Source organism: Nannospalax galili, unplaced genomic scaffold (genome assembly GCF_000622305.1).
Source record: "Nannospalax galili isolate Female #2095 unplaced genomic scaffold, S.galili_v1.0 scaffold161, whole genome shotgun sequence".
NCBI classification, from domain to species: Eukaryota; Metazoa; Chordata; class Mammalia; order Rodentia; family Spalacidae; genus Nannospalax; species Nannospalax galili.
This window is the reverse complement of record NW_008348586.1, coordinates 2,921,772-2,933,651: the sequence shown is the minus strand read 5'-3', so window position 1 is coordinate 2,933,651 and position 11,880 is coordinate 2,921,772. Positions and strand designations below refer to the sequence as shown.

Sequence of the window (11,880 nt, the reverse complement as noted above, 5' to 3'; positions counted from 1 at the left end):
GCTTAGCACATACAAGCACGAGTTCTATCTACAGCATAAAACAAAACAAAGCAGAACACCTAGCTGTCCTTTCAGGCAGTCATTCCTGCATGAATTTATACCTTGGCACCCTGGCACTCTCTTCAGGGCCTTCCCCATCCTATGTCTAAGCCTAAGTAGCTGCCAGGGAATCAATCTTCTTCTCTACTTCAGACATCCGGATAGAAGCAGGATAGGGCTAGAGATATAGATTAGTGATAGAGTATTTGCCCTAGTGCCTAGCATTTGGAAGGCCACAGGTTTGATCCCAGTATCATTAAAAAAAAAAAAAAATAGTATACCAGAAAGAAACACATGACCCAAGCACTTCTGCAGATATGTTTAATGCACTTAGATTACACAAAGGAAGGGGGGGCAAGAAGGAACATCTAAGTGAGTCACTCAAAAATTCTTACAAAAGTCCTGAACCAGCTGTAGCTCAAGGAACCGAGTCTCCACTGACATTAAAAACTAATATAAAAATGTACAAAAGTCTGCTCACTGCAATATTCAGATATTTGTACAAAAGAATGGCGTCTCCCTACAGGGCTCCTGACTTGTAACAGGGATCCAGGCACCTCACTTGGCACCAAGGTCATAAAGGCCAGAGAGGGAAGACCAGGTAAAAAAATACATTTCAGAGACTTATCTGCTGATCTGCCCCATAGGGGCACCAACCTTCAGGTTTTCTCCCTGCTTTCAACTCAATCTCAAAATTTAGTCCCAAGACTCAGGATCGGGATTTTATAATGTTCTAGCCCTTTTACACTCTCCTAAGGGCTCCCCAGGCCCTCTGGCAGTATCTCACATTTGGAAGAGGAAGAGCATGGCTTCCCTGCCCCCACAGAATGATAGCTGGCATTGCCACCTCTGGCAACCCACATTGGACCTGGGCAGCTCTAGACAGTAGGAACACAGCAATAGTGGGGTCCTTTCTTTTCAGAAGCTCTAGGTCTAGGAAACCTGAAAGGTCAGAGTAGGACTAGAATGGAAAAAGCCTGGAGGAAGCCTGCAGAAGACAGGGAGGAAGGCTTCCTACGTCCCACCCATGAGGTTGTAAGTAGGGAAAGAAAGTGTCCTTTTACTGAGTACCCATCATGTGCCAGAACAAGGTCAGCCTGGTTTGATCATAAGTCAGGGACCCTTACTAGCCAGCAGCTTAATGGCAGATCTCCTCCCTGATATAGGAGGCATGGTTAGAGCTGGCAGAGACAGGAGAAATATGCACTGTGGGAAATGACAGGTCCTGGTCCCAGCAGGATCTTAGATGGTGAAGAGTGATGAGGTTCCTGACAGGGTGAAGGGAGGAAGAGACCCCAGGCCTTCTGGGCTTCTCATCTGCAGCTTACTGCTTCTTCCCTGGCTCTCCAAAAATGGGGCCACCAAACAGGTGGCACCAACCATCAGTCTGCTAAAACCTTACGGTTTGTGGGGCACCTGTTGACCAGGTGCCTCTCATACTGAGGGCAAAACTCAGCTCAGAACATGTATCCTTACCCCTAAACAAGCAAATGGAGGTATGGCACAATACGGCAGGAGGGCCTTAGGCAGGTCTCCAGGAAGAGAGAATTGGGGGTGAAACACTGGTCAAGATGGTGAGGAACGGGAGCAAACTGATAGCATAAATTGGCCATAAAATTTCAGAAGACAAGAACTTCAAAGGCAGAGCTGCTGTGGTGGGTGTTGGCCAGGGCATGTCCTTGTGGAAAAGTCCCAGAGCAGCATGGTATCCGCTCCAGAGAGGCTTGTATCTGGCTGATGGGAGCCTGCAGCCAGCTTCTCCCAGATGCTCCAGGTGGATCTGCCTTGAAGTGCTGAGCTTGAAGTTAAAGAGATAGCCCTGAGGTATGTAGAAAGGGCCAGGCCAGTCATTCCTTGGAGGCCCAAGTTCTGCTCCCTAGAGAGCCCAGCCATGACCCTGGAGGCAGTTCTTTAGCTAGATCTCTCTTCCGGGGGCTGTTCACCTCCTGGAGTACTCTGGTGGTACCTGTGTGGGTGGTGGAGGAAGACGGAGCAGAACCCTTGCAAGGTCCCTAACAAAGTGACTTTGCTATGGAGAGGATTAAACCTAAAAGATGAACAAAAGTCCCTAGAGTGGGAGGCAGGAGTGCAGGAATGAGGCTTGCTGACTCCAGGTCACAAGTGGGAGATTCCTCAAGAGCAGCCCCCAAATTATTATGACCAGAGACAGACTGGCTTCTAGAAGGCCGACAGATCTACAGTACTGGGGGTGAGAGGCTGAGGCCCACAAGGGGTCAGGCTGCAGGAAAAGAAACATGGGTGAAAGATGAGTAGAGAATGGATATGGGGAGGCCAAAGGCAGCAGAGAGCGGTGTCAGCAAAACTGGAGTGAAAGAGATGTTGAGAGGTTGATTTTTCAGTTTTTAATAAGCTAGAATCCTGCATTCTGGGGGGGCTGGGAAGCCAGGAGATGAGGAAAGGGAATGGGGTAATCAAAGAGCTGGAGGCCCAGGCCCTAAGTGGCAAGATGGGGAATGGTCTGGGAGGCAGTCGGCTTGGCCCTCTCCTTGGCAGGACTGGCGGGGTGGAAAAGAGCTGGAAGACAAGTCTGGACCACCATATCCTTAAGTCCCTAAAGTCACCAGAACCTTGGAGAAGCCCAGTTTACTTCGAAGACAGTGGCACGCCTTCCTGGCCATAGTGAAACTGGACGCAAGGCTGCATGGAGAGTGTGTTGGCTCTCCCATGCCTCAGGTTCTACCAGGGTACAGAGCTGGCAGGCAGCACCAGGCACATTTTCTGGCAGAGGATGCAGGGGAGACAGTCCCCAGACCCCTGTCTAAGAGAATGATAAAGTTCATCTAGGAATAAAGTTCTGTTTAAAAATCATTATATACATGGCTTCTGGACCATCTTTGCCAAGCAATAAAAATATCATCTGGTTCCTACGCCATAAGGAAGGAGTAAAGCAATCATGACGGGAGGAATTGTTCCATGGCTGGTGCAGCAAAGGCTTGTTAGGGTTGAGCTGGGCAGCACATCCACAGGTACGCTCTGCACACTGGGCTGCATTGTTGGGGTGGGTGAGGCTGAGGCCTGTCTCTTCCCAGGAGCATATCATTCAATCCTCAACCAGAACCTGTGACACAACAGGAGGGGACGGTTTGCAGGTGCCACCTCACAGACTCACTGGCCCTGTAGGATACAGGGCCTGATCATATGGGCTCAGCCAGCTAGAAGCAAGGCCCCTGGGCTGGAGTTGAGGTGAGGTCTGTACGTGGCATTCCATAGGGCCAGGGTGTGGCACTCTGTAGTCATCCTCACACTTGTCCTTTTATTTGTAGGAATCTCCTTTACACAGCTGTTGCACTGGAAGTCACTGGGAGCAGCTGGGCTCCTTTTGGCCCCTGCAGGGCCCAGCCCAGGCTAGTGCAGTGGACTGTCGAATACCACATCAGGGAGGATGGAGACTTTGAGCTTCTTTTCAGGCCAGCTGTACTCTTTGGGAAGTTTGAACTGTGGAAGAAGCAAGCACAGATCCAGAGTGCACATGGTTAAAAGACTCCACTGCTGTCTAAGAGAATGCCCAGAGAAAGCAGGATACTGGCCAGAACCTGTCCCTAGGATGCTGAGGGCAAGAAAGGCTACTGGATACCTCTCAAATGCTAGACCCAGGCAGTGGCTGGAGTCAGTTGCTAGTATTCCCTCACCCCTTCTTTGCTCTTGCACTGCCAATAGCTAATCAGGTCAGAGGAGGCATGTTTCCTAGCTCTCTGATGGTACTGACCTCCCTCCTGCTCACTTCCTAGGTTCTGCCTCCAGCCACAAGCATGTAAGGAATCTATTCCCTGAGGCCTTTGGGCTGGAGGACAGGGGACAGGGCTGGGAGTAACTTAGAGGGAAGAGGTCTGTCATTGTCATTGCTTCTCTTTCTGAGGCTGGTGTGGGAAGGATCCTGGAATGCCACAGATTTTACTGACAGGTCCATAAGAAGGGAGGCTCTAGTTTAGCCCCAAGTCACACCTACAGTGTGGCCCTGGTGGGAGCAGAGGTACAGGACCAGTGTGGTTTGGGTGCATCCTCAGAAGAAACCCTCCACTAACCACTGCCCCCTTCACATTCTCGTCTGCTCCCAGAATGATCTGAGTGATTCCAGTAATGGCTGAGGAGAGCCAAGGTCTTCCACTTTAGGAATCAATGACAGGCTTGTAGCTTTATTTCTTCCACTCACCTGGGGTCTTCTGCTTGGGAGAGGGGAAGACGCTGACATCTTATTCCTTCAGCGTTCTAGGACCTTACATGTAGCCTGGCACACAGCTTGGTATCCAATAAATACTCACTGACTTGGAGTCAGTGGTCAAGCTCTTACAAATCCTACTGTCTGTGGGCTAGGCTACAAGTCAGGGACAGGAGGAAGAAGAGAGAACAGTCTTCTAGCCTGCCTGGAGCTGGGCTGTAGGTGGACGAACCTGACACTTCCTGGCTGGCTCCCTCTGCCCTCCCTCTCATGGGGGACTGTAGACGCCAGGACAAAGTAGAGAGTGGGTCAGGGTGTGGGGATAGCCTCTGGACAGGAAAGCAAAAAAGGAGTAATTTTTAGTGACCTACTTTCCTAAGCTCCTCTTGGCTCCTGTCCCTCTTGCCTAGGCTGTCCCGCTCCCATCCCCTCAACACCCAAGCTCAAAGCAGCAGCTTGGCACAGTGTCATCCCAGTGTGACAAGGCCTCTCCGGAAGCACTTCTGGGCAGCTGACTCCGGCCTGACTGAATGGAGAGCTGGGCCTCTGAGACAGTGATTTGTGAGGGTGACTGGCTGGCAGAGATTGGGTGCTTGATAACTTTGGAATACGTAAATGATTAATTGATCAAGCTCGATCCCTGGGGGTGGTGGGCAGACAAGATACTGCTTAATTGAGATGACCACATCTGAGGAGTTCCTGTCTACACGAGTCCTTCTCTTCAACCTCTTAAACATCAGCATCCTGTGCTGGCCCTGGAAGAATTGGCAGCTGGACATGGCTGCCCGGCCCCTGGGAGGTAAAGAAGCTCTTTTTGCCTCAAGCACATTTCCCAGCAGATGGGGCAAGGGGTCAGTCTCTGCCACAGGCGGGGAGGGCCCAAAGGTTCTCCAGAGACCTGGGCCGCTTGCTAATGTTCCACTAGCCCATGGGGCACTAGGGCCAGGAGGGCTTGGATCCCTCCTGCCTGCTGGCAGGGTGCTGCTTAGTAGGATGCAGGGGGAGGGGAAGGGACTTTCCAGAATGAGGTAAGTCCCCACAAATGAGGATACCAGGAACAAGGAACTAAAACAAAGGGGATTATGAACTCCATTCCTGTACCTCAGAAAAGGAGCCAAGGGAAGGCATAACCCTACCTGGCCTGCCAGTTCCTCAGGTTCTGAGCTAGCCCGGAAGAGGCTAAGAAAGGCAAGCTATGGCTGGAGAAGGAAGGGAATATGGCTCTTGGGTGGCCCAAGACAAGAGCAGGAGTCCCCTTCTGCCCACTAGAACTCCCCAGTGGAATGTTCTCTGGCAGCAGACATGGGCTTTCTGTTCAGAACCTGCCAGGGAACAGCAGGGGCTGGGGAGAACTGTACTAGCCTGAAGGCCCTGGCTGCTTCTTCAATGAGGTTCTCAAGAGCTGGCAATTCAGAGGGTTTGCTGGGTGTCCTTACAAGGGTGGGGGTGGGGAAGGTGACCGTGGTGGTTCATGGAAACAGAAGAAAAATAAAGCCATTTAACATTCTCAAGGGCTCCTCTCCAGCCTATTTCTACACTTCAAAAGGTAGCCTGTAGATACTCATGCGCGCGTGCACACACACACACACACACACACACACACACACACACACACACGCAGAGCAGACACACGCTATTGGAGCAGGGAGGTATCAAACAGGCTTACTTCCTCTGGAGAAGTCAGATCTTCTAAGTCCTCCAACATTTTCTCTACAAACTCTTCGGTTAACAGTATCTGGGAAGAAGGCAAAAGGCAGACTTTTACTTTTAAAAATCTATGGTCTTTTTGCCAACTGCCAAGCTAGGGATGTTTCTTCTAGCAATGGTTTGGTTCTAGGGACAGAGGGAAACACTTGAGGTTTCCCAACAAACTACCTGCACCCAATACCTCCTACCACCACCTGCCTGCAATATTGGCCAGAGAGGGGCAGAGGAAGATGGGTTCAAAGGATAGTGGGGAAAGGGTTGACATTGGGAGGGAGGGAAGATCTGGCTTTAGAAGGGAAATGGAAACTGGTGGAGGGTTGTGGGGGCCAACCTCTTATGGTTGTTCAGCCTTCTGAAGGTTGCACGGCAGTAGAGAGGGAGCAGGAAAGGTGAAGGCCCTGGCAAAGTTGTTGCCAAGGTCCTTATAGCCTGATTGGGCTCACATGTTCCCACCCCTTTCTTCCAACCCTATAGGACAAAAGGAATTTGCTTGGCTTTGTTTGGAAATTTGTTTGGAATTTGTTATCCTGTCTGGAATCAGGATGTGCCAGGGAAGGGCTAAGAGTGCAAGGCTTTAGGTTCCATCTGTAGCACTAGGGGAAGGGTGTGTGTGTGTGTGTGTGTGTGTGTGTGTGTGTGTGTGTGTGTGTGTGCGTGTGTGTGTTTGATGGCTAACAGACAAAAGATAAAGTGTGAGCTGGAGAATTTGGAGACTGAGGACCTGTCATTTTACAAAGGGGGATGGGACTTTCAATATCCCCTTCCACACACAGCCCCTGCAAGCCTAGGTCAGCAGCTAAACTCTCAGACTTTCGAGAAGCCTTTCCTCTGGGTCCCCTCCACCTTTCCACTCTGTTGCTCTAGTCTGGTACCTGTTACTACATGCTTTGTTGTTAAAGACAGTCTGGCCCCGCTATTTGGCTGGCATAACCACCATGCTTATGCACTGAACAAGTTTGCTCAGCCAATAGGAATGTCCACAGAACTCAGGGCTCTAATGCCAGGCCTTCCTCAATCTGATGGGCCACTTTCTCAACCTGTGGCTCTGGTCAGGCTGCTATGCTGGGTCAGGTGGAGCTCACCCATGCCCTTCTAGTTTCTGGCCCCTTTTACTCCCTCCTCCCTGTCCTTGTCCAGGGACCCTCTCCACTGCTCTGGCATACCCTGGGCAGTGCATAGAGCAGAACAGCAATAGGGTGCAAACCAAAGTGAGGGGATCCTCTCAGGGAGACCCTCCCTGTGAAAAGGTTGGGACTTGAGAACTTGAGAAAATACCTATTATGTTTCCCTTGGGAGTTGTCCACTCTGGTAGTGGCAGAAGTTTCCATACTGTGATGTAAAGTGATGTGGCAGAAAATGGAAGGAGAGCAAGGAGGGACACAGGGGACCCTGAAGGGTGAGTGCAACAAGGCAGGAAGCTGATGGCAGGGTGGTGACAAGTGAGAAGGAAAATAAACATACCAGGTTCTGTGCTGATTGCTCACATCTTTCAGTCTCCTTACAGATGGGGAAACTGAGGTACAGACAGGTTATAGGACATGCCCTGTGAGGCCAAAACCCCCTATGCCAGTCATGTCTTGGCCTGAAGCTTAGTGTCTGAGATACTGCCTTCAAGTCCTCAGCAGTTAGACAGAGAATACTGACTCATTCATTCTTCCAGGGCCAGGCCTGAAGGCAGCTCACCTCCCACCCAACTAGCAGTTCTCTTGACCCTCAGAACCCTCCTTCCCAGGACAGGGGCAGACTGGAGCAGACAGCTCTGACTACTGGCCCACATCCTGTTCTAGGAATCAATGAGGACAGGAACAGGAGTCAGAGAGAGAAAAAGAAAGAGAGCAAAGAGAGCCCAGGGGAGTACCCACCCCAGGTTACCCATTCCTTTCCCTCCAGCAAGCTCCTCGCCAGAGGGGTCCAGAGGGGGTGGCGGGCTCTTTCCAGTCAGGCTGGCTCTTTCTGGTCTGCAGCCACACCCAGTCACATCTGGCCCTCTCTTCTGCGGCCTGAGCCCTCCTCTTCCCCTTCTTATTCCATGGGTCCCCTCCCCCCAGGTCCAGAGTTTCTCCCCTGGTTATCACCAGTCTGCTTGAGTAATATAAAAGTCACATTCATATTTTTGGCATTTCCGGGGCTTGCTGCCATCTCTGCAAATGCTAGCACAAACACAAGCATACCTCAAACCAAGTTACATTACAATGGCTCCAGTGCAGGCCAGGCTGGGTTCATTTCTAACCCACAAATAATGTGAAGGGAGGGGCTTTCTGCCAGAATGGTAAATAAATCTGGGACTACTACCAGTGCTGGGGTGAGATGGGGTGGGGGAGGGCTTCCAGGGACTGTGGCCACCCAAGGAGAATCCTAAGGGAGTTTTCAACAACAGGAAAGGTGAGGCCACTAACACTGGGTCCATTCCTAAGCTAGTTCCTATGTCAAAAGTCTGGAATTGGTGAGTTCTGGAGGCTTTTAGCAGAGCTGCCACCAAGTGTGGCGCCATCTGTGTGTGGACTTAATTTTGTACTTGGCTGGGGGAGGGGGTGACGAGACCCAAAATGGGGACAAATCTTAGTTGCTCCTCCGTTTTCACTTTCGGTGATTTGCTGGTTTCTGCTGGAAGCCACCATTACTTTAAAAGAATTAAAGGGGAAAAATTATACATGAGATCTGCATGATATTAAGGGTGACATTCTCTGCAAAGAAACATGACAGACTGTCATAGCTCCAGGCACCTAATTTAATTTCCTTTGGGAGTTAAACCTTAGAAGCTAGGATTGAACAAACAGGCCCTGTTCTTTGTATACTTCAGAGCTGGAGCTGAGAATGTTAACAGATCTTATCAACAGGACACTGAAGATAGACAGCTGTGATGGAGCAGCTCCTGGGAGCTCTCACAAGGAACAGACTCACCGTTGTGATACCACTGTGGGAAAAGCCTGTGCTTGGAGCTCCTGAAGCTCACTGTCCTCTTGGAGCAGCCAGCCTCAGCTACAATAATAATGGGAATGGCAAGGACCCTAACAGTGAAAAGGGCCAGGACCAGTCAGAGGCACAGTACTGCCCTACAGGCTCTGTGCTAAATGCCTGACTCCTGCATCTCTTCATTGGATCCTATGGTGGACCTGCAAGGGAGGTGACTCTTGTTCTCAATTTGCAGATGAATGGGTGCTGAGAGAGGAGACAGTCAGGAACAATGCCTACCTGGTGGTGATGGAGGATGCTCTTTTCCTGACTGGGGAAGGTATTCCACCTCTAGAGGCTTGTATAGCTGTGGTTGACTCTTTGATGATAGCTTTCCTTCTACCAATGGCCTGGAAGAACAGTAATCCCAACCCCAGCCAGCCATACATATCTTGGCCATCTGCTCATTTCAACAGGCTGGAACCTGAGTGTCATAGATACACATCTGCTACATACACATAAACACAACCAGGCCAAATGGAAAGACCCCCAAATGTTTTCCAAAGTTTTGGTCAACCTTTTTTAAAAATTATTATTTTTTTGTCTTTTTTTTTGAGACAGGGTCTCCCTGTAGCCCCAGCTGGAAGTCACTAGGTAGACCAGGCTGGCCCTTGAACTCAGAGATCCGCCTGCCTCTGCCTCCTGGTCACTATGCCCGGCTCCATTAACTTCTTTTTTTTTTTTTTTTTTTTTTTTTTAATGTGTATGTGTGTATTGCCTACATGAAGGTAAGTGCACCCATGTCGTGCAATGCCCACAGAGGTCAGAAGAGGCTTTCGGATCCCCTGGGACTGGAGTTGCAGACAGTTGTTGGCTGCTATGTGGGTGCTGGGATTCGAACCTGGGTCTTCTGCAAGAACAACCAGTGTTCTTAACCACTGAGCCATCTCTCCAGCCCTATCCATTAACTTAAAAAAAAATTTTTATTATCATTATTATTATTGCATATGTGTGTGTGTGTGTGTGTGTGTGTGTGTGTGTATGCATGTCTGCATGTGTAGGAGCAGTGTGTGCCTGCTATGGTGCATGTGTAGAGATCCAAAGACTACTTTTGGGAGCTGGTTCCCCTGGAAGGCTTTTGAAAACATGGGAATGCTGGGTATGATGTCATGACCTCTAGAACCAGAATACTCAGGGCAAGGCATTTTCCAAAGGCACCGCAGGAGAGCATTGGGGAGGAAGTGCTAGGAAAGTGGTCCCAGAGAAGGGGGATTGGGCACAGGCTAAACCAACAGTTGGTAGGTACAGCCTGACTACTACCTGACCGAGCTGTGAAGGTGCCATTGGCCAGAGAGGGTCTAGGCCAGGAGCTTATTCCAGTGGGTCCATACCACAGGCCATGTGGTGTGGTGCAGTCCAACAATCTGGCTGGCTGGCAATGAGGGAGTATTGTCAACAACCTTGCAATTCCCCAGGCTCCAGCAAGTTCCAGAAAGGAACTTAAAAAGTGATCTTTTGTCAGTGCCTGTCCTGGGCAGGCCCAGCGATGCTGCAGGCAGGGACCAAGCCACAGCAAGTCTGACACTCATTCCAAGGGCTGTGGTCAACAGATTTCTGAATGGCTGACAATGCCCATTCCTTCCCCTGGTACGACAATCCACACTTTGTCTCAGGCCTTGTTTGCTCTTCGTGTTGACATGTTGTTCTTGCTTCCCAACAAGTTTGGCTTTCTTTTCCCTCTCTTTCCTTCTCTCAGGGAAGGAAATGTGTTGTTTACAGTGGCAGGACCTGCCAAGGAGCTGCTCTGGCATCCATGATAGTAATGATGGAGGTAAGGACTAGCAAGCACTCTGCTGTACTCCTGTACCCCCAACTCAGGCCAGAAAACAGCCTGTAGACACTCCCATGCTGGGAGGGGTAGAGGCCTGTGCTTGCCAGTAGTGGGAGCACTCACTCATTTCCTGCTCTGGGTGGGTGGCAAAAAGTTGGCTTTGGTGGCCAGAAACAGGCTCAGACTCCTGCTTTGGCAACTGGTTGCTCTTGGGACACAGCAGGGCATTACAGTTCACTCTAAACCTTAACAGTCACAGGCCTGGACAATGAGATCTTGAGATAGCCAAGCAAAGGTCTCCAGGGGAAGCAGGTATATCCTGGCCCACCAGTAGAAGGAGAAATGGTAGAAATCAAAGAGGAACTGCCAGGGCCTGGGCTGGTAACTCCCAGATTGCCTGCTACACAGCATCCAAATGGGTGGATGAGAACAGGAGACAGCAGGGGCTTGACTAAAGGGACACAGGAAGTCTGTTCCCAGGCTGGGGCAGAACTCAGCAAAGGTTCTCCAGCCCAGCTGGGGCCATTAGAGCCCATTGGGAACAGCTGCTGGGTGTCTTCTCCCAAGCCAGGGGCCTCCCTATTAAGCTGCTAGGGAGTGGTTGAGACTAAGGGCGCCACCTGGGTGAGCTGTCAGACATCACACAGCTGAGAAAGCACTGCAGGAACTAAAAAAATATTCTCATATTTGGTGGTGTGACCTCTCTGTGACCCGTGGGACTGAGACTTCTCTTCAGATTGCCCTGGTTGGGAACTGATGACGGAACTGACTCAGCTCTGGGCTCAGGGTCAGCCGGCCAAAGGAGAAGCTTGCCAAAGTCCCCGGGGTGAGGGGATGCTGGGGGAAAGAAGGGCAGGAAAGGATATTGACAGGACCGCTCCAAGGACTGAGGACCCTCCCACAAAGCTCTGGACTTGTTTGAACTGACAGGCTCTACAGTCTTAAGGACGACACAGCAAAGGTGGAGTAGATAGAGCCAGCTGTCTTCCCTGGAAAGAGCAAGATCCTGAACTGACTCCTGCCTCTGCAGCAACTAATGCATGAGTTTCCACTGTACCTGCCTTACCCTTCTGTGCCCTGGGCTCTAACTTCCCTTAGGGGCCTGGGTGCCCCTGAGGTGGTGCAAGGTGCAGGACTGGGTGGCAGCCCAGGGTAAGAGGGGTATGGAAGCCTGTCAGGGGCCATTTCACCAGCAAAAGGGGCTCTGGTTCCCTTTTTTTTTTTTTAATATTTT

The 11,880-nt window shown here is 50.6% G+C and overlaps 1 protein-coding gene across 2 annotated transcripts in view; it reads right to left on the bottom strand.

Annotated features, from left to right (window-relative positions):
• Positions 1-343: 343 nt before the first annotated feature.
• Positions 344-11,880, bottom strand: part of Sufu (SUFU negative regulator of hedgehog signaling) — a 132,039-nt gene continuing 120,502 nt past the window's right edge. For both annotated transcript variants that reach the window (XM_008845656.3, XM_008845657.2), the window contains exons 11-12: positions 5,883-5,951; positions 344-3,495 (exon numbers count right to left, since the gene is read on the bottom strand). In XM_008845656.3, the coding sequence (XP_008843878.1) occupies positions 3,406-3,495; positions 5,883-5,951 (159 nt within the window). In that variant the 3' untranslated portion in view covers positions 344-3,405. The remainder of the gene's footprint in view (positions 3,496-5,882; positions 5,952-11,880) is intronic.